General features: G+C 46.4%; 1 protein-coding gene across 5 annotated transcripts in view; it reads left to right on the plus strand.

Annotated features, from left to right (window-relative positions):
• The window catches only part of LOC146867551 (MLV-related proviral Env polyprotein-like), a 169,926-nt gene that overhangs the window by 111,019 nt on the left and 35,751 nt on the right, over positions 1-23,156 (plus strand). For 2 of the 5 annotated variants that reach the window (XR_014961784.1, XM_085606269.1), the window contains exon 3: positions 10,383-10,485. The exons of 2 other annotated variants lie outside the window; for them this stretch is intronic. Coding sequence is in view for 2 of the 3 variants with exons in the window: in XM_085606269.1 (XP_085462395.1) it covers positions 10,383-10,485 (103 nt within the window). In the remaining variant the exon portion in view is untranslated. Of the gene's footprint in view, positions 1-10,382; positions 10,486-19,912; positions 21,282-23,156 lie in introns of those variants that run through there. One more of the 5 variants, XM_085606267.1, reaches the window with a different exon arrangement.

A 23,156-nucleotide genomic window follows, 5' to 3' on the forward strand; every position in this document is an offset into this window, starting at 1 on the left:
GAGTCCTAGTCCAACTTCGACGCCGCCGACAGCAAGAGCCTTCGTGGGACAGCTCGCCTCCTGGTCCTGGTCGTCCTCGACGCTTCCTGGTCCTCCTGGCTGCAGCGACAAGCTTCACCTTCACCTGCAATCTTCACGACATCGCCTGGTTCCTTCCTGGTTCCACGTGGTCACTGGCTAGTGACCTTGACTCTGTCCCTTCTGCTTGCAGGTTTCTTCTCTTCTTGATCCCAGCCTTGGGATCCACCGGACACTCTTCACTGACTGCCTGTCAGCATCTTTCTTCAGGCATCCATAGGAGTCGACGACGAAAACGACGCATCTTCACCCCTATGCACCCGCAGCCTGTGGGCTAGGTAACTTGGGTACTCCGGTGCTCATCAGGATAGTGACTATCCTAGTGTCTAGTTTTCAAGTCTCAACTTCCTAGCTACTCCGGAAGTGTCCTAAATCTACCGTTTTCTAAACTGTACTATTGCTATTGACTTTTACGCATTACGTGTGAGTGTTTCCACTCTGCACACGAATCCCGTGGGCCTCCCACTTCCTAACTAACGCTAGTGTAGTGTAGCCCCAGCGATTCCCTAGGCCTAGGCCTATTCTATTTCCGTGACAGTGGTTCTTATACCACTTACTTAGTATATGGTTTGCGTGGCCCCTAGGGCCTAACTGTATTACTTACCTGTGTGACTTAATGTATGCTTAAATAAGACTGTGTTGTACTTACCTCTAATCTCATAAAGAGTGCTGAGGGTTTGACTAGAATAAATACACTTTATTTTATATATATATCTGTTGTGGTGTCCTTTCATTTGGTATTCAAGGGATTATATATGGTATCACAGCTGGCTTCACATGCCATTCAGAGTTTAGCCTAAGACTGCTCTTGTCCATGCTACCACTAGGATAGCTGGTCTATAAGGTTGACTTTACAACCAATCACCATAAGGGTATTTGGACTGATATAAGGTGTACACTAGAACTAGTGACATCATACATCAGGCCAACTTCTCACATTGATGAGCAGCGGTTGGGATCTGAGCTTGCTGTTGTAATACCATTGTAATCTTGAGATACTAAATTGAAAGATCACACAGATATTGTCTAGGTACATATAACATAGATTATAATACTTAAGTCCTACTGGACTTTGTAGTTGTAGGTTGAAGGGAGTAACACACCCTGACTACAACTACAAGAGAGGTTTAGTAGATACAACTAGTGTAGGTAGGTGCACACACCACACCCTCACTAGATCATGTCTCTGAGAGGAGATCAAGTAGATGCTCCCTCAGGAGGATCAGGTCTGCAAAAGACCCCCTCTAGATATGATACCTTAACATTCCAGGAGATGAGACACTTGTGTACCTCCAGAGGAATAAAACAGGGTGCAAACCCTACCCTCCTTCAGTTAAGACAACTCCTAGAGGAGTATGACATTCTTAGGGCATCTCAGGCAGGTACCCTAGGTACAGAGGAGGGTCTACCCACCACAGAGGAGTCAGAGGAGACTTCAGATGAAGAGGTAGACAGCCAGGGCCAAGTAGGAAGACTTAGCCAGGCTAACCTAAGCTTACATGGGAGTTTGCATGGGGTCCCCCCTTACAGACCCCCAAGTAGGCTTACACAGAGAAGCAGGAGGGACAGATCCCCTTCAAGGGAATCCATCCACTCCCATGTCTCTAACATCTCTAATGCTTCCTCTCACAGGGGAATGACTTCCCCTGAGAGAAAGGAGCATGAAGCCAGAATGAGGGAAGCTAATCTGAGGATTCAGAGGGAAGAACTTGCCCTTGCCAAAGAGAAGCTTGCTCTGGCTAGAGAACAAAAGTTGAGTGGGTCAGAACCCACTGGTGGCAGCAATATCCCTAAGGATAGAGACAGGCACTATGATAATAGAAACCTGAGCAAGATTGTCCCTCCCTACAAGTGTGGGGATGACATCCACAAATGGATAACTGCTTTGGAGAGAGCTTGCAAAGTACAGCAGGTACCCCAAAGTCAGTGGGCAGCTATCTTGTGGCTCTCCTTCTCTGAGAAAGGCAGAGACAAGCTCCTCACAGTTAGTGATGAGGATGCAGATAATTACACTGTCCTGAAGAGTGCTCTGATTGATGGGTTTGGCCTAACCACTGAACAATACAGGTTGTTGTTCAGGGATACCCAGAAGACACAGACTCAGGACTGGACTGACTTTGTAGATTGTGCCACTAAGGCTCTGGAAGGCTGGCTAATGGGAAGTAAGGTTAAGGACTATACAGGATTGTATAATTTGATCATGAGAGAACAAATACTTAACAACTGTCAAAACCAGCTATTGCATCAACACCTGATTGATTCTGATCTGACTTCTCCCCAAGAATTGGGAAAGAAGGCAGATAGATGGGTCAGGACTAGAGTTAAGCAGAAAAACCAGTACCAGGGCGGTGATCAGAAAAAGGCAGACCAGAAGGGTAATGAGCAGAAACAAAAAGACCAGAAGTCTTCACCAGGCCCCCAAAAGGCTCAGGGGGAGGGTGGTCCCAAAAAGGATAAAAAGAAAGATGGCCAAAAGAAACCATGGTGCAACTATTGTAAGTCCAACTCACATTGGTTTAGTGAGTGCACCAAAAAGGATAAGCCCCCAGCCACCATTGCCCCTAAGGCAACTGTACCCCCTAGTTCAGCTGTAAGTGGTGGTTCCCAGCAAAAGGGTGTAGTAGGGTTAACCCTGGGAACTGAGGAGGATTCTGGCCTAGTCAGAGTACCTACTCAGGCTGTTCTGATCTGTGATGGGGACTTAGCTTTGTCCTCTACTGTAGGCCCCAGTAACCTGGGCAAGTACAGACAGACACCTTTTATCAACCAAAGAATGGCTCAGGCCTACAGGGACACTGGAGCTAGTGTCACAATGGTGACACCTGCTTTTGTGGACCCTGGACAGATCATACTAGGTGAGAATTACCTAGTGACCAACGCTAGCAATGCCACTACCTCCCATAGTGTGGCTATTGTTAACTTCTCCTGGGGAGGGGTAACTGGCCTCAAGAAAGTTGTTGTTAGTTCAGACCTTCCTGTAGAGTGTTTACTGGGCAATGATCTTGAAACTTCAGTTTGGTCTGAAGTGGAGTATAGGACCCATGCAGAAATGCTGGGGATAGATGCACATGTCCTTGCTGTGACCAGGTCACAGGCCAAAAAGTGCACCACTGAACAAGTGCTGGATCCTGAAACTATGGACCAGTCACAACCCAAGAGAAAGAGCAGTAGGGTTAAGGCTGTGCCTTCCCCCCTGCCTCAGGTGGTGGATCAGCCCTGCCAGGAGGATGATTCTGAGAGCCCTGAAGGAACTGTCCTAGAAGAACTTGAACCTGATCAGGTTGAGTTTCTTGGGACAGGGGGACCTTCAAGGGCAGATCTGAGGCAGGCTCAATTAGACTGCCCCTCTCTTGAACCCCTCAGACAGCTGGCTGCTGCTGAGGCTGCAGGGAATGCTCAAGGTACCCATAGAGTGTATTGGGATGAAGGGCTACTGTATTCAGAGGCTAGAGACCCCAAGCCTGGTGCATCCAGGAGGTTGGTCATACCACTGAAGTTCAGAGGCTTCCTTCTAACCTTGGCCCATGATATTCCCCTTGCAGGACATTTAGGCCAGAACAAGACTTGGGACAGGCTTGTCCCTCACTTTCACTGGCCCCATATGTCAGAAGATACTAAGGAGTTTTGTCGCTCCTGTGTCACCTGCCAAGCCAGTGGCAAATCAGGTGGCACCACAAAGGCCCCCCTCATACCACTACCTGTGGTGGGGGTCCCCTTTGAAAGAGTGGGCATAGATATTGTAGGACCAATGGACCCACAAACAGCATCTGGGCACAGATTCATACTGGTGATAGTGGACCATGCCACCAGGTACCCAGAAGCAATTCCCCTGAGGACCACAACAGCTCCTGTTGTGGCAAGGGCCCTGCTTGGAGTATTCTCCAGAGTGGGCTTTCCAAAGGAGGTCATTTCTGACAGAGGTACCAACTTCATGTCAGGATACTTGACTGCAATGTGGAAGGAGTGTGGTGTTAACTATAAGTTCACCACACCCTATCACCCACAGTGCAATGGGCTTGTTGAGAGATTCAAAAAGACCCTAAAGGGAATGATAAAAGGATTACCAGATAAGCTTAGGCGAAGATGGGACATCCTTTTACCCTGCCTTCTGTTTGCTTACAGAGAGGTCCCACAAAAGGGGGTTGGCTACAGCCCTTTTGAGCTTTTGTTTGGGCATCCTGTAAGAGGACCCCTGTGTTTGGTGAAGGAAGGATGGGAGAGACCTCTCAGACAACCCAAACTAGACATAGTGGATTATGTACTTGGTCTCCGCTCCAGGATGGCAGAGTATATGAAGAAGGCTTCTAAAAACCTTGAGGCAAGCCAAGAACTCCAAAAAGCTTGGCATGACCAAAAGGCTGTACTGACTGTTTACCAGCCAGGGCAGAAAGTGTGGGTGTTGGAGCCAGTGGCCCCAGCAGCACTCCAAGACAAATGGTCTGGACCCCACACTATTGTTGAGAAAAAGGGAGAAGTCACCTACTTGGTGGACCTTGGGACTCCCAGAAGCCCCCACAGGGTGCTTCATGTCAACAGATTGAAGGCATATGTTGACAGGGCAGACATGGGGCTACTCATGGCTACAGATGAGGGGCAGGAGGAAGAGAGTGACCCTCTCCCAGACCTGTTGACTCAGAACCCTGATGATGGCTCAGTTGATGGTGTGGTCTTTTCTGACAGCCTCACTGTCCATCAGCAACAGGACTGCAGACAGGTTCTGCAATCCTACAGACATATGTTCTCTCTGACCCCAAGTCAGACAAACTGGTGCACCCATGAGGTGGACACTGGTGACAGTCTGCCTGTGAAGAGTAAAATCTACAGGCAACCTGACCATGTCAGGGACTGCATAAAAGTTGAGGTACAAAAGATGTTGGAGCTGGGAGTCATTGAACCTTCAGAGAGCCCTTGGGCTAGTCCTGTAGTTCTTGTGCCAAAACCTCACACCCAAGATGGTAAGAGAGAGATGAGGTTTTGCGTGGACTACAGAGGTCTCAATGCTGTCACTAGGACAGATGCCCACCCAATACCTAGGGCAGATGAGCTCATTGACAGACTGGCAGCTGCTAAGTTTTTGAGCACATTTGACCTAACAGCAGGCTACTGGCAAATCAGACTAGCTGAGAGTGCAAAGGCCAAAACTGCTTTCTCGACCCCAGGAGGACATTATCAATTTGTGGTAATGCCCTTTGGTTTGAAGAATGCACCTGCCACTTTCCAAAGGTTGGTGAATCAAGTCCTTACTGGGCTGGATGATTATTGTGCAGCTTATCTTGATGATATTGCTGTCTTTAGCTCCACCTGGGAGGATCACCTGGTCCACCTGAGGAATGTTTTAGAGGCCCTGCAAAAGGCAGGCCTCACTATCAAGGCCACTAAGTGCCAGATAGGGCAGAGCAAGGTTGTATACCTGGGCCACCTAGTTGGTGGGGGTCAGGTTCAACCACCGGAGAGCAAGATCCAGACCATAAAGGACTGGGCTCCTCCAACTACCCAGACTCAGGTCAGAGCTTTCTTGGGCCTGACTGGGTACTACAGAAAGTTTGTTAAGAATTATGGGTCCATAGTGACACCACTTAATGACTTGACCTCCAAGAAGATGCCAAAGAAAGTTCAGTGGACAGTAAGCTGTCAAAAAGCATTTGATGACCTGAAGCAGGCCATGTGCAGTGCACCTATTCTGAAAAGTCCAGACTACTCCAAAGAGTTCATTGTCCAGACAGATGCTTCTGAGTTAGGTGTGGGAGCTGTTCTTTCACAACTGAATGTAGATGGTCAAGACCAGCCCATTGCTTTTATAAGTAGAAGGCTGACCCCTAGAGAGAAACGTTGGTCAGCTATTGAGAGGGAGGCCTTTGCTGTGGTTTGGGCCCTGAAGAAGCTGAGGCCATACTTGTTTGGCACTCACTTCAAGATTCAGACAGACCATAAGCCCCTCTTGTGGCTAAATCAGATGAAGGGTGAAAATCCCAAACTTCTTAGGTGGTCCATTTCCCTACAGGGGATGGACTTCACAGTGGAACATAGACCTGGGACTGACCATGCCAATGCAGATGGACTCTCCAGATATTTCCACTTAGAACATGAAGACTCAACTGGTCAAGGTTAGTTTAATGTCCCTAAGTTTGGGGGGTGTTGTGTAGGAGAGTAGGGTCTGCTTTCTATGTTCACCCCCACTTTTTGCTTTTGCTTTACTGGTTTTCGACTTAGATGTGGCTGTGGGCCTGCTAATCAGACCCACAGCCCTGCTGTTCTCTCTCTAAATTAATACTATGTACTTTAGGTGCATAACCCATTTGGATAGGATCACCTTATTGGCCCCTGTACAGTGTACCCTAGGTACCCAGGGCATAGGTGTACCCTAGGCCTACCAGGGGCTGCAGCATGTATTATGCCACCCCTGGCCTGGCCTTCCATTTTGACACAACTGGCTGATCACTCAGCTGGGGCAAGGTCGTGTAATCACCCCTTGCTTAGGTGTAGTATTCCTATACCTAACTTACATATAGACACATGTGTACCTATCAGTCATTCCTATGGCAGGCCTTAACAATCCTGGAGGCAGAGTGCTTGGTAACATGTGAGATGGTGCTCTATCATGAGCTGAGCCTGTCTGCAGCTTTCGGAACTAAGTCCTTATAGCTGTTCTATGATATAGCCTACCATATACTCTTAAAGTGCCTTATAATCTTAGACGGTTATGGTAACTATGGTTTGGCTTTATCGAAACATGTCGTGTAAGGTGTCTAACACTGTGGAATAATACCCCCATGCCATTTCTGGACATGAGAATATTATTCCCCCCTTCTAGAGGGAAAGACATGTTAAAATCATACTTCAACTGTTAGCCTCTGACCAAAGCCTCAGCATCACAAAATGGATGCTGCTGTCACGACACAAGTCTGACCTCCTGCAGCTGGGAGTGATCCCAGCCAGGGAGGCCTGGACAATAGGTTTCCTGCTTGGGGAGGTGCTAGCACCTCCCCAGACAGCCTTTAGTGTATTGGGGCAGGGTGGGCTGAAAGGAATGAGACATGCCTGGGGCACACAAGGTGTTCCTTGCATAGTCCAGTTCAAACCGGCGCTGGGGCACTCCAGCCCCAGCTCTGGCGCGAAACTGGACAAAGGGAAGTGGGTGTAACCACCCCCTCCCAGGTCCCACCCATAAGGCGTGACCTAGCAGGTATCCCAGCCCCCCAGATTAGTATAAGAGTGGGAGTTGGGCCTCAAGACTTTAGATTATCCTGAACCTGCAAAACTGAACAGAAACTCTGGACCTTCGACATTCGACGAAAGAAGAAGACTGAAGAATCTCCCTTGTAGCCAAGGAGTGGCTACCCTGTGCAAACAGGCACCATCAAGAGACTACCCTTTGCTTTGCCCACGTTCTACGAGGAACCGACTGCAGAGCCCGACCAGAGCCTTGACTTCCAGACTTCTCCGACCCTGATCCACATCGACAGCAAAGCTGAGATCCGTGGAGGCAACGAGCGACGTGGGACCGGCTACCTGGGAAAAGTGGCTAGTAACTTAAAGCGCAGCTTCTGAGGTACCCTCGAAGTTGTGCACCGGGGATTGAGAAGCCCCAACCCCAAGCACCATCTGCACCGAAGATCAGCCCCCCACACTCCACGAATCCTGCGTGGGGCCCTTCTGCATTTTCCTGCTTGCCGCGTCTGTCCGGTTGCTTGCCCGCTGGCTAGTGGCCTTTGTGACGACGCACCCTGAAATCTTCTGCGCTGGTTTGGCTCCTCCAGACTGGCTCCCGCTTCTCTGCAAAGAAGAAGCACCCCAGACCTTCCTGGTCTGCACCAGAAGCAAGTCCTCCGTTCTTCGTGGGTTCCGCTTGCCAAGGCTTGGTGAGTCCTAGTCCAACTTCGACGCCGCCGACAGCAAGAGCCTTCGTGGGACAGCTCGCCTCCTGGTCCTGGTCGTCCTCGACGCTTCCTGGTCCTCCTGGCTGCAGCGACAAGCTTCACCTTCACCTGCAATCTTCACGACATCGCCTGGTTCCTTCCTGGTTCCACGTGGTCACTGGCTAGTGACCTTGACTCTGTCCCTTCTGCTTGCAGGTTTCTTCTCTTCTTGATCCCAGCCTTGGGATCCACCGGACACTCTTCACTGACTGCCTGTCAGCATCTTTCTTCAGGCATCCATAGGAGTCGACGACGAAAACGACGCATCTTCACCCCTATGCACCCGCAGCCTGTGGGCTAGGTAACTTGGGTACTCCGGTGCTCATCAGGATAGTGACTATCCTAGTGTCTAGTTTTCAAGTCTCAACTTCCTAGCTACTCCGGAAGTGTCCTAAATCTACCGTTTTCTAAACTGTACTATTGCTATTGACTTTTACGCATTACGCGTGAGTGTTTCCACTCTGCACACGAATCCCGTGGGCCTCCCACTTCCTAACTAACGCTAGTGTAGTGTAGCCCCAGCGATTCCCTAGGCCTAGGCCTATTCTATTTCCGTGACAGTGGTTCTTATACCACTTACTTAGTATATGGTTTGCGTGGCCCCTAGGGCCTAACTGTATTACTTACCTGTGTGACTTAATGTATGCTTAAATAAGACTGTGTTGTACTTACCTCTAATCTCATAAAGAGTGCTGAGGGTTTGACTAGAATAAATACACTTTATTTTATATATATATCTGTTGTGGTGTCCTTTCATTTGGTATTCAAGGGATTATATATGGTATCACAGCTGGCTTCACATGCCATTCAGAGTTTAGCCTAAGACTGCTCTTGTCCATGCTACCACTAGGATAGCTGGTCTATAAGGTTGACTTTACAACCAATCACCATAAGGGTATTTGGACTGATATAAGGTGTACACTAGAACTAGTGACATCATACATCAGGCCAACTTCTCACACTCACTCACTGTTTGTCTCCCTTTCGCTCTGTCCCCTCCCTCTCTCTCTCCGTCTCCCTCCCTCTCCCTCTCTGTCTCCCTCCCTCCCTATCCCTCCCTCTGTCTCCGTCTCCCTCCCTCTCTCTATCTCTCTCTCCCTCCATCACTCTGTTTGTCTCCCTTTCTCTCTGTCTCCCTCCCTCTCTGTCTCCCTCTCACTCCGTCTCCCTACCCCTCTCTCTCCCTCTCGCTCCCTCTGTCTCACTCACTGTTTGTCTCCCTTTCGCTCTGTCCCTTCCCTCTCTCTCTCCGTCTCCCTCCCTCTGTCTCCGTCTCCCTCCCTCTGTCTCTGTCTCCCTCTGTCTCCCTCCCTCTGTCTCACTCCCTCCCTCTGTCTCCCTTCCTCCCTTTGTCCTCCCTTCCTCCCTCTGTCTCCCTGCCTCTCTCTCCCTCCCTCTCTCTCCCTCCCTCTCTCCCTCTCTCCCTCTCTCCCTCCCTTCCTCTCCGTCTCCCTCCCTCTGTCTCACTCACTGTTTGTCTCCCTTTCTTTCTGTCCCCCTCCCTCCCTCTCTCCCTCTCCCTCCCTCTCTCCGTCTCCCTCCCTCTCTCTATTGCTCTCTCTCTCCCTCTGTCTCCCTCCCTCTGTCTCCCTCCCTCTGTCTCCCTCCCTCCTCCGTTCTCCCTCTGTCTCCCTCCCTCTGTCTTCCTCTCTCTCTCTCTCCCTCTCTCTGTCTTCCCCCCTTTCCCTGTCTTCCTCCTCTCCCTGTCTTCCTCCTCTCCCTGTCTTCCTCCTCTCCCTCCCTCTTCCTCCCTCTGTCGCACTCTGTCTTCCTCCCGCTGTCACCTCACCCCCTGCTCTCACTCCCTGCTGCCCTCCAATCACCTCACCCTGCTGTCCCCTGTCACCTCACCCCGCGCTGAGACTGCTTCCAGGGAACGCACACGGCCGCCGCACCCAAGTACTTCACAGGTCTTTTAAAGACCATTCACTTGTTAATGAGACTTTGTTGTATTTCATCTCTTCTTAGCGCCCCTGCATCTCCACTCAATCAGAGGGGAGATGCAGGGGCGCTTAGAAGAGGTGAAATACAACAAAGCCTCATTAACAAGTAAATGCCCTTTAAAAGAATCGCCCGGCCTCACAGCTCCGTGCTGCTGTAAACGGCGGTGTTCGCTGACAAGCACAGGGCACAGGCACTATGTCTGCAAGGTCCGCGGGCCGCCAGGGAAGGCTTGCCGGGCCGCTGGAGGCCCGCGGGCCGTACTATGAGTACCCCTGTCCTAGGGGAAATGGGTTAATTGAACGTTTCAACCGTGTAATTGGTGAATGCATTCAAATGACCTTACAGAACACGGGATGTTGGAAGAGGGAGGGGAAAAATATGCTATGGAATTATAGGATAACTCCCCATTCGGTAACTGGTGAAACTCCTTTTTGTTTACTGAAGGGTAGAGCACCATGCTCCATTGCTGTTCCGGCATGGATGGGAAGGTGTGGCAGAAGAACAATAAATGAGAGTGAGATACGATCCAAAGTTGAGAAGTATCAAGGTACTTATGAACAAAAACATAATGAGTGTTTGGTAAGGAAATCGAGGTTGTTCAAGGAGGGCATGTATGTAAGAGTAAAAACTGATGCCTTCCATTGTAAGGGAAGTTCTAAGTTATCTGTTCCTAAAAAGGTTTTAATTGTCAAGGGTAATGCATTGAAACTTTCAGACGGTAATTGGTGGAATATGAATAGAGTATCTATGTGTAATGCGACTGAAGTTCGTGAATGGCTCAAGGCTAATCCAATTGGAGATGGAAGAAGCACATCTGTTCCTGGAGTTGGATTAGCCTTGGGAAAAAGTGTGGTGTCCAATCACGGCAGGTATGATGTTAATTCCAACGTAAGCACCAGACAAAGTGCACGTAAAATAGTACCTCCAAGGAAATTACAAGATTATATTTGTACTTAAGGGTACCTATGTTATGTATCATTAATTATTTATGGAAAGAGGATATGTTGTATTCATGACATGTTCTTAGTGATGTCACTATTGTTGTATGCCAACAGCTGCATCCTAGCAACTGAGTTCTGCTACGTGATACCAGTCTGTTGGGATCACGGAGACAGATCAGCTGCCTTGGATGGCAGCTGTTGGGGGTTGTACCTTATATCTACAATAAACCTGATCGAATACCTTTGTGAACCGCCTCTTTAAAACTAAGGTAATGTACAAATGGGTCCCAGACGTCTCTAGGCTTGGAGGCTTGTGGTAGTTACTCCGCATATGTTTCCAGTTTCTCCTTACAGTAAGTCATATCTGTAATCTAGTCTTTGCACTGCGGTGTACGTTTGCTCCCCCATCTCATTGCTATGCGTCTCTTGGCTATTAGCAGTGCCACCGCCAGGAGTTTGCGAGCCGGTTTAATCCTGTAGATGCCCAATAGACACACCAAAGGTTCATTGGGTACTTGTTCTGACAGCATAAGAGTAAGAGTGTTAGTCACTTCCTGCCAGTATGATTGTATCCTAGGGCATGACCACGCCACGTGTAGGAAGTCTGCATTGGGTGCGCTACATCTGTGGCATCTATCAGCTGTTCTTAAACCATATTTATACAGCTGTACAGGTGCATAATATACTTGATGTATGAATTTAAAATGTATAATACGCTGATTGGAGTTAGGTGTAAGCAGCTGCATTTGTGTGCAGCTGTACTCCCAGTCTACTTTGGCAATGGTGTTGCCAACTGCTTCCTCCCATCTCTTTAGAGGTTTGTCATGTTCTCTAAAGTGTTTACTTTGAGCCGATTTGTATAGGCGTGTAACTAAACGTTGACATGTCGGCGATGTCAGTAGGATCTGGCGCGCATTATGTGTCGGTGGTTCGTCTGGGAATGTGGGGTATAGGTCCTTCACTGCTAACCGCAGGCGCAAGTACGCAAAGATCTTTAAGGGTGCGCAGTGTGCATTAAGGGATGCGTCAGCATGTGGTGGAAATATATCTCCCATGTTTCAGAGGCCCATCTCCCCCAGTAAACTCAACATGTTTCTTTCTTGCAACACCGTTGTTTGTGGATGGTGTTTCATGGGCAACGCTGGAGTATATGTTGGGAGTTTATGTGATCGCTTCGCCAACGTATGCCACACTCTCGAAGTGCAGTTCACTGGTTGATTTCGGTATTCGGAGTGTTCTTTCTCAGGTCTGATATAAAGGTGAGTAGTGGGGCCGGTTTCACGCTTTCATACTCAACTGCTATGTGCGGTATGTGGCCATGTGGGTGTAGCCAGTAGTGGGCGTGCTGCGTCTGTGCGCAGTAGTAATATAGTTGCAAATCTGGTGCCCCAAATCCGCCCTGAGTGTATGGTCTGGGCAGTTCCCTCCACCCCACTCGTGCTTGCTTACCTGCCCAAGTTAGCCTGAGCCTGGCGGTGTGCAGTTCAGCAAACAATGATTGTGTAATTACAAATTAAAAGATTGTTTCTGGATAAATTGGAGACGCTCAGGGAGACTAAAGCCTTAACATTAAAACGCTCAGTGGTAGCGCATTGTCTAGTTAAAGAGACAGTGGGTATGGAACCCTATCTATTCTTGCTGCATAATCAACAGGATAGGTTTTTAATGTGTCGTTTTAGGCTCAATTTGTTGCATAATATTTTATCTTACCCATCTGGTTTTACTGCAACCATTGAGCAGAAGGGTGCCTGCGGCTGCGACAATTTGTCTCCGCAGGACACCCTTCATTTTGTATTATTGTGCCCATTTTATCGTTTCCCTAGGCGTATGTTTTTAGTTGACATTTTAAAACATGGAAAATTTCGTCATGCAAAAGTAGCCCTGTTGTTCCTTCAAAAAGCAAACGACACGTACACTTTATGTTCAATAATAAGCTTTTTGAAAGCTGCAGTAAGATTAAGGAACACTAGAGACTAATTCATTTTTTTTTAAAAATAATAATAAATTGCATTTTATATGAATTATAACAGTTCGGCCGATGGTTGTTATTATATTAATGAAATGTATAATTATATGTGTTATTGTATTTTATAACATGTACTTTTTATGATGATTTTTTAACCATCGAAATAAAGAATTTGAACTGAACTGAACTGATTGTGTAATCCATCTCGGTATATTGATAAATAAATAAAAGAATCTAGGCACTACCACCATTTTCTGTATTGCAATCCTATCAGCTAGTGACAGCGGTAGCTTGATCTTCATGCATTTAACTTTACAGGCAAAAACACTGATCAATTTTTCAACAAAGCCTAGGAAAAACCTTTCAATAATCCAAGTCACGGATGCAGTCACTGATTACTTTCGCGTTTTAATTAATCTTCGTTCCCTAAGAGTATTACTTTTTCAAGGGGATTTTCTGTAGTGTTTTCATGCAACATATTAATTAAAAATTTGTTAGCATTTGCGCCAAGAATTTTCAATTATTTTAAGGACAGGAGGTGAGAATGACAATTCTCAGATTAACATGAAAAGAGAATCAGGATTTCATTAAAGGCATGGAGGCTAACATTATGCATATATTCTTTTATTTGCCACTCCTGAGCAGCTCCTTTAAAGAACTTCAGTTACAAACAATCCAGAACTGGAACATCTTGAAAACCAATAAATGCCTCCTGCACGGAATCGTCATCCTCTTTTAAATGCAATCCTGAGAAAAGAAATCTTCTTTAACTTCTTGAATCCATTCCTCGAAAAAATGACGCCCAAATGTACGTTATTCTGAAGTTAAACAAACACTCATACTTAATAAATTATAATCAATGAAACATTTGAAAACCTGAAATATAATTAGAAACCAAATATCCTTAATACTTTAAAATCATTAATCCATCATATTTAACCAAAAAAGACCTAACAATATTATACATTATAATTAATATTTATACATTTAATCCCAAAAATTCAAGGAAGAGGCGGGAGGGATAATGTTAGCCTCCGTGTCTTTAATGAAATCCTGATTCTCTTCTCATGTTAATCTGAGAATCGTCATTTCATTACAAGACCGGAGGCTAACATTATGCATGTTGAAAGCCTCTTAACACCACATCAGACATATACTCTACTGGCCTAAAATAATGTCTTGCAAAAGTATCCACATTAGACCAATCAGCAGCTTTCAAAATATTCTCCAAACTTCCAACATCCAAACAAGACTTACTCGCCATAGCACCCCTAATAGAATGTGCTTTGAATTTTTCCATATTTACACCAGCCTGACTCATCACACATCTCACCCATCTAGAAATTGTAGCAGTACTTACCGCTGTAAAAGGTTTGACAAAAGAGATTAACAATTGATGTTCACCATCCATCTGTTTTCAGCAACTCTACACTCATATTCTCTCAAACAATCCACCACACATATCTTCCTGCATTCCTCATATCTAGGGTAGAACACAGAAGACGACAAAGAATTAGTACTCTTAAAAATTTCAAAATACACACCATCTGGAATAAAATGCCTATTATTAATCTCTAAACATTTCACATCAGATACCCTTTTGCAAGAAATCAAATATAACAGAGTCGCTAATTTAATAGAAATATTTTTATTACTCAAGTATCTATTTGATGGCCATTCACAAAACAATTTTACTATCAAATTCACATCCCACATAACATCATAACGAGCTTTGGGAGGTCTCTTCAACCTCATGCTCTCCAACACTCTACAAACCAAAACATTACTCCCAATAGATTTTCCACCTACCATAGCATGGCCTGCCGAAATTGCTGACCTATAGCAATTAATGGTTCGATAACTCAAACCTTTGTTAAACTGTTACACCAGAAAATTAACAAACTCTACTACAGGGGCCTCTCAGGGATCCAAACTCCGTTCTAAGCACCAACACATCCAAATTCTCCACACTCCTTTATGCCTTCTCCTTGTTCCTGGAGCCCAAGATTCCTTAAGTAACTCTGCAGCCTCATTCGAAAGTCCCTCGACACAAGTGGATCCCCTGACACTTTCCAAACAAGAAGGTCCAGCACCCCACTCAAAATCAGAGGATAAACGTCTTCTTGCTCATTTACCAGCAAATCCTCTTCTGCTTTCATTAAGAAAGGAACATCGCACACCAACTCCTGCACTGCCGGAAACCAAGCCTGAGAAACATAAAAGGGAGTGACCAGAACTAATTGACATCCTTCTCTCCTCACTTTCAATAATACCCTCTGTATCATTGCAAATGGAGGAAACGCGTAACCCTTCAGGTTCAACCATGTCTGCTGAAAAGCGTCCGTAGCCAGAGCTTCTGGATCTGGCATCCAGCTGTAAAACTCCTCCAATTGGCGAGTCAATCTCGTCGCGAACAGATCCACTTCCAACGGACCCAAAACCATCTGAATTTTCCTGAAATACTCCTTTCCCAACATCCAATTGCTGATATCCCTCACAATTCTGGAATTCCAAACCGCTACAACATTCTTTACACCCGGAAGATACTCCGTCCACAACGCTATCTTGTTCTTCAGACAAAACATCCACAGCACTTTCGCTACATCCGAAAGATCCTGTGATCTGAAACCTCCCATATGGTTTATATACGCTACAACTGAAATGTTGGCCATCTTCAAAAGCACAGCCTGACCTTGCAATCTTACCATGAAACTCTTCAACGCGTACAAAGCTGCAGTCAATTCCAAACAATTTATATGCATATCTCTCTCTTCCTTCGACCAAGCACCACCAATTTCTAGATTACCCAAACGAGCACCCCAACCTAACAGACTCGCATCCGTCTCTAGAATAACATCCCGAAGGCAAGCAAAATTGCCCTCCCGTTCCAAACCTCCAAATTGTGCAACCACCACTCTTGTTCTTCCTTCGCTTCTACATCCAGTACTACCTGGTCCCCATACCACATTCCCTCTCTCAAAGCATTCGCTTTCACTCTCTGTAAAGCTCGATAATGCAAGGGACCTGGGAAAATCGCTTGAATAGACGAAGAAAACAAACCTAGAATCCTTGCCAAATCTCTCAAAGACATGCCCTCTTTCCTTTGAGCCCGCAAAACCTCCTTTTTTTTTATCTTTACTTTCTTCATAGGCAACGTCAAGACTTCTTCCTTTGTGTCTATCGTGAAGCCAAGAAATCCAAATTCTGAGCGGGTACAAAAACTGATTTCTTCTGGTTTATTAAGAAACCTAAATTCTCCAGCATGTCTACTACAAATTCGAGCTGAGCCCTCAATTCCTCTGCATCTTGGGACATCAAAAAATGTTGTCTAAATAAACAATTATTGGGAAACCTCTCTCCCTGAAAAAGGCCACAACTACTCTCATCAACTTGGTAAAACACCAAGAAGCCGAAGATAGACCAAAAGGTAGACAAAGGAATTGGTATAACTGACCTCTCCATCTGAATTGAAGATATTTCTGGCTGCACTCCTTCATTGGAACAGTGAAATAAGCATCCTTTAAATCCAGCTTCACCAACCAATCTCCAACCAATCTCCTGATTGCAACATGTCCCTTAGAAGGTAAATCCCCTCCATTTTGAAATGCCTGTAAACTAATGAATGGTTCAGACTCCTTAAATTTATCACAGGTCTCCAACTTTTTTCTTTCTTTTCCACCAAAAATAAAGTGCTCACGTAAACTCCTTATTTTTCTTCTATTATACAAATTGCTTCTTTCCCCAACATCTCTTTCACTTCCAAGTCTACAATCTCCATCTGTTCTTTGCAAAATATTATCTCCTTTGGTTCTATACTTTGGAAAGGTTCTTCCACAAAATCTATTTTGAACCCCTGAATTACATTTAAAACCCAAGGCTCCTGCGTAATCCTCTTCCATGCATCTAAGAAGAACCAGAAATAGTCAGCATACTCACCCTTTGGTCCTTGATTTGACTGACTTCTTCCTCTTCCCCCTCTTTATCTTTGGAATCTTGAGGGAAAAATTCGAGGATCCTTGGAAACCCCTTCCTGATACTCTATTTGCATAGTTGTACTGTGAATTAAATAGGGACCTTTGAAATCCTCTGCCAGGATACGGTCCCATTCTACCGGCCCTTCCAAAAACACCAAAAACCTTCTTTATGTTTGTTTGCGCCCTATCAAGCGCAATAAAAGTAGAGACATGTTTACCTATGCTTTTAACAAAGCCTTCCCCAAACAATAAGCCTTTTGCATCCTCACAAGGCTCCTTTATTGCCAAATCCCCTAATTTTGGACTGATCTTCAAGAGTACTGTCTTACATCTCTCTGCCAACAACCCTGAGTTTGCATTTCCTAACAGAACCATGGCTCTCTGACTCCATCCGCGTAATAATTGCACATCCACCTGTTCTCCGTTAATATAAGCCTCTTCTGTCACATCTAAAATCTTTCCTAAAGGTCCCAAGACGTCCAATAAACGATCTTCACAAATTTTTAATGAACGTTCCAATCCCTTTCTTGGGTCCTTTCCCAATTTAAAAAGATACAAAATTAAATCTGGATCAAGATTTTGGAGTTTGCACACCTTGTTGTCTATCTGAGGTTTTGAGCACTCAGCTCTCAAAACACTCCTCACCTCTTTATCCAAAGCTCTTCTTATCCAATGTTTAATACATTTTGCAACATGGTCATGCGGCCACCAGTCCGCACTTCTTTGTATGTCTTAGTTCATAAGGATTAAACATTTCCCTGCCAAGAGGATCTTTCAAAATAACTTTAGAGGAAGAAGGCTGGTCATTCTTTAAATCATCATTGAGATCATCATTGTGATCTACGTCTAAAATATATTCGTCAAATAATTTATTGTCTCTTTCTTCATTCCTCTCGTCCACATCCATAATATACTCATCATCAGAGTCATCTCTTGTGCCGCCAAGGACACCTTTCTCTTGCGTACCGCTTTGGATACCACTCTTTTTCTTGGATTTAAATCCATCTTTCCCTTCCTTATTCATGTGTTTTTTTTAACTCTTTTAGATCCTTTCTTCTCTCTTATATCATCTTCCTCTTCAGAAAATGATCATAAATCCTCATCGGACCTATTATCCTTTCTTTTCTTTTCCATAACAATCTGAATAACTTCCCTCATAGAACTCTTCACCTCAGACTGAATTAACCTCCTACGGTTCTCTTCACTAACTCTTCCCTCAACCACCTATTGAGAAACACTAGCCTCCTCAGAACTCATTTCTAGTCTCTACAATACTTAAATAAAACCTCAATACCTCACCCAACCAAACTCTGTCAAAAACAGCCGACTCAAACGCTCCGATATACTTCTCTTTTAAAAATAATTTTTTATCAATCTAATCACGATCAAAATAACGCATCATGCTGCTAAAATAATAGAATTCTGCCCAAACCAAAATGGCCGCCAAACTCACGCGAGATTTCGGCGGCCAATGAGCATCAAAACCCTGTCTGTGACCTCACAGACTCGATTACGCTCAAGCCCGTTAGATGCAGAAACGGCAATCTAAAAGAGGAGCGCGATAATGAAAATAACTCCACGCTCCCTCTACGATGTCCAGAACACGCACACAACATTTAAGACTGTACCTGCACGAGAACGCCTTAACGCGCTAATCAAAACGCGGTAAGACCAAAAATTATGTCTACCAAGTAAATATAACTATCCCAAATCTATTCTGAAACAAATCTAAAACCATGTATTTCAAAACGTTTTAAAACACCTTATACATAAGATAATACTAATTTTAATAGCAACAAAATCGACACATGCCAAACCACTTCTGAAAATTAGAAGCTAAATACAACATTAACATAAAAAAATAGATACTTTTTAACACTCCATTCATCAATCAATAAATCATATACAGATATAAAGATTGTACTTATCTGTTCAGGAGCAGCATTTAAAAGAGGATGAGGATTCCGTGCAGGAGGCATTTATAGGTTTTCAAGATGTTCCACTTCTGGATTGTTTGTAATTGAAGTTCTTTAAAGGAGCTGCTCAGGAGTGGCAGATAAAAGAATATATGCATCATTTTATCCTCTGGTCTTGTAATGAAATTAAGCTTCTCTTCCTTTTTCTGCAAAAGAACAGCTACCAATGATAAAAACGATTTACATATAATATATACTACATTACTGTTTTCTTAACCACCAATCATGACCCAGTAGGCCATATAAGTACAGATAACCCCATCCTGAGAGCCACTTTCTTTACTCAGAACAGTCCATATCAACTCGAACATCAACGACAACCAACATTATCTGCAGGGCCAACTCCAGCAGGGGTCTTTAAATTGCAAGCAGTAGTTCAACCAGCAACATGAGCTCGAAGCGCCAACTCCAGAGACAAGATCGGAACATGTTCAATGCACTTTCTGATTGGAACCTACGAAAGAAATAAGGCACCATAATATCCATATACCACGAAGGGTAAAAAGACGGGTAGGGTAAACATGGTAATGAAAAAACAGTAAAAATCACTACATTCCAAATCAATGACTGATATTTCTGGGTGAGATAATCCTCACCTCCGTGTCCTTAATAGAATTAAAAATTCTTGGCGACAATGCTTGGAATTTTTTTATTCTATTTCAAGACCAGAGGGTCTGATTATGCTAGTTTAAAGCCTATTAAATACCACAGAAGCAACATCATCCACTGGTTTGTAATAAAATTGCTTAAAAGTAGAATCACAGGGGGCATGGCCAAGATAGCGGCCGAGTAGGTCGTGCCTGCTTGTCGCTCCAGTTCTTCATCCGGGCCCCTGCCTAATAGCTACGGATAGCTGACACTGGGGGGGGAGTTGAGGAACACTGCTGACACCCCCGGATACACGATACTGCGGCGACCCGGGCCGGGGGGCAGCGGGGAGGTGTGGCGCAGGTCCTGACAAAGCTCGCTCCCGCTCCTGCTACGGTGATTCCTCGGAGTGTTGGACTCCAGCCGAGGTGCGCAGAGATCCCTCTGAGACAGAGCGGGGCGTGCCAGAAGACCCGGGAGCGGGTGACGCGAGCCGGTGCTGTTGAGAGCACGAGGCTTCCCTCTCGCAGAAGCCTAACAGAGGTGAGCAGGGCTAGACCGGAGACAGAGAGGGGGAGTGAATGCCTCCTCCCCCTCGGCGACTCGGATCCCCGGGTGCCGCAGCTACGTGAGGCCGAGGACTACATAGGCCTACACTGCCGATCACGAGGCTGGGGTAGGGGCAGCCTTCCAGCAAGCAGCAAAACGGGGGCTATTGCCCTGTATTCTGTAAGTGAAGGAGGCAGCGGGGCCCAGGAAGGGCCGGACTGTGTTGCTGCAGCGCGCCCAATCTCTCCCTCTCCACTCAGACTCACAGCAGGAGAAAGAGGTGTGACGGGCAGGCCTGTAAGCCGGAAAACTGAAGGCTGGCCCCGGGGACAGAAGTCACTGAAACGCCCCTAGGAAGACCCCGCAGTGCACCTGCAGTTGATGTGAAGCACATCAGATTAGGAAAGGGAGGCACAAATAAACCAAGGCAGAGCAGGGCTCGCAGTAGCGGGATACACCCCAAAGCAGGAAGACTTGTGCAGCAGGCCCCGAGGGGGCTCCCTTGGGCCTACTAGGGCCGACAAACAGACGGCGGCGGCGGCAAGATCGGCGCATAGGGCGGTCCGGCCCACAGGGATCACTCCCTATAAGAAAGCAGCGGCATACGGTGAACGTGGAGGACTGCCCATGCAGGCCCTGAGACTTTGCGGCCTAGCCTCGGTGAAGCATAGAGCTAGAGGATGTGGTGGCAGCAGCTAGCATCCGGTAACTGCTCTTGACCCTCAACCTTCGGATCAAGCCCTAAGCACGGACACAAGAGGAGGGGGAGCAACCATAAGCCATGGCGATCAGCACAGTGAAGAAAGAGCACTCAGTAAAGGATCTCCTCCTTAAGAACAGCACCAGAGGGGCCAAGGCAGCCCCGTCTCTGAGCGAACACCCAGTGGACCATAAGCAGGGCGAGGTCGAGGGCCCTGTCAAATGCGCCTTCCTCGAATCCCTATTTGCTTTGCTGAAAGGGGAGTTTCATGCCATGAAGAAGGAGATATCCCTGGAACTCAGGGAATTGAGAAGGGACATAGATTCAGTTGGCAAAAAGGTGGACAAGCTGGAGACGCAGGCTTCGACGAGGGATGAAGAGATTGACCAGCTTCAACAAGAGGTCCTCCGCATGCAAGACCAGCAGCTGGACCTCAAGGCTCATGCGGAGGACCTCGAGAACCGCTCCCGGTGGAACAACATAAGAATCCGAGCGGTCCCTCAGGGAATGGAAGGGCAGGACATAGAAGCATTTGTGGAAGAGTTTTTCCGCTTTATATTGAGAGCCCTTCCGAAGCAGATAAGACTAGATCGGACCCACCAAGTCGGGCGTAGGAGGCCGTTGGACACCCAGGACATTAACGGACTTCGTAAGTTACTGTTACGTTTTGTACGTTTTGAGTTTGGGGTAAAGGGACTCTCTCCTTCCTTTAAATATGTAAGAGCTTGGAGACATAATGGTAAAGCCGAATACTGGACACTCCTGGTGGGTAAGGGCATGGTTCTCCACGGGTCTAGGAAAGGGTCCAGGAGCGCATGCCCCCCATACACACTTTGACATACACCAAGATGGTAGCGGATATTCAAATTTTATCGCTCAATGTAAAAGGCCTCAACAATCTAATAAAGAGGCGAGCAGTCCTGTCGTTCTTAGAAAATTCCAACGCCCACATCTGCCTCCTCTAGGAGACGCACCTTTTGACAAAGGACACTTATAGATTAAGGTTACGGGTATTCCCTCATCAGTTGTTTTCATCCCATTCCTCTAAGACAGCAGGGGTTGGCTATTCTGGTCTCTGCTAGGTTCCAGGGTAAAATCAGCCTAAAGCAGGCCGAAATCAAGGGCAGCCTATTAGCGTATACCTTCATCCTGGGGCAACTCTCCTTTACGGTTGCTGCAGCATATGCCCCCAACATGGGTCAAGAAGGGTTCCTAAGGGATGTGATTCAAGAATTGTCTGGTTCCCCGGACAGGGCGATACTTCTAGGGGGGGACCTCAACCTGGCCTTCGAAAATGTACTGGACAGATCTTGTCAGCGCTCTGGGCAGATGGGGACCCTCACTAAAAAAGGGAGGCTACTACTCTCCGAGGCAGGGTTCACAGATATCTTGCGGTTACACCACCCCTCCTCTAGAGAGTATATATTCTACTCACACCCCCACAAAACGTACTGCTAACCTCAGACACGTTGACACAACAGACGCAGAATGTGGAGATTCTCCCATGTCCCCAGACTGACCACCCAGCAGTGTGTGTCTCTCTGTCTCTTCCCCATCACAGCTTTTCTCGTCGCCTGTGGCGCCTAAGAGAGACGATGCTGCAGCGTCCTTCCGTAATTAAGCAGATCACCTAAGTTATAACTGACTATCTTGCCATCAATCACACTCCAGACTCACCAATTGCAATCATATGGGATGCCCTGAAGGCAGTGGTTTGGGGGAGTTTATTCCGATAGCCGCAGCTGCCAACAAGATGAGGAGAGAGAAAAGAGAGCAGCTCTCAAATGCAGTATTAGAATTAGAGCATATTCACCAGAGAACGGGTGCACCTAGGGTCTGGAAGCAACTCAAAGCAGAGAGAGCCCAATTAGCAGGCCTAGATATTGACAGAGCTGAGTACGCAGCCCTTCGCCTTCGACACGCCTTTTACGTGGGGAGAGGGATAGAAGCGGAAGGCTCATGGCCAATCAGTTACGGGCGCAGAGGCAGACATCCAACATCTCAGGGGTAATAGATCAGCTCGGGCAGGAACAGACTGCTGACCAGGGAATTACAGAGACATTTAGGCAGTTTTATGCGTCCTTGTACAGGGCTCAGAAACTGCCTGGCCAAGGCCCAGTCCGATACTTACAGTTGTGCGCACACAGCCAAACTAGTCCAGAGTCCATCCCAATCGGATTGGAGGAGGTTATCTCGGTCATCTCTAAATTGAAACCACACAAATCAATGGGTCCTGATGGATTTTCCTCTATCTTTTTTAAAACTTTTTGCCCCACATTGGCCCATTGCTGGCAAGGGTGTACAATTCCATTGGGGCGTCCACCCCCATACCGCCATCGATATTGGAGGCACTGGTGACGGTAATTCCTACAGCGGGTAAGGACAAACGACAGTGCGAATCATATCGCCCTATTTCCCTCCTCAACGTAGATTTGAAAAAACTTACTGAGATTTTAGCAAAGAGACTCTCCCCTCACTTATCAGGGTTGATAGACCCCGACCAGTCGGGTTTTATAACCGGGCG

Source organism: Triturus cristatus, chromosome 1_2 (genome assembly GCF_964204655.1).
Source record: "Triturus cristatus chromosome 1_2, aTriCri1.1, whole genome shotgun sequence".
NCBI classification, from domain to species: Eukaryota; Metazoa; Chordata; class Amphibia; order Caudata; family Salamandridae; genus Triturus; species Triturus cristatus.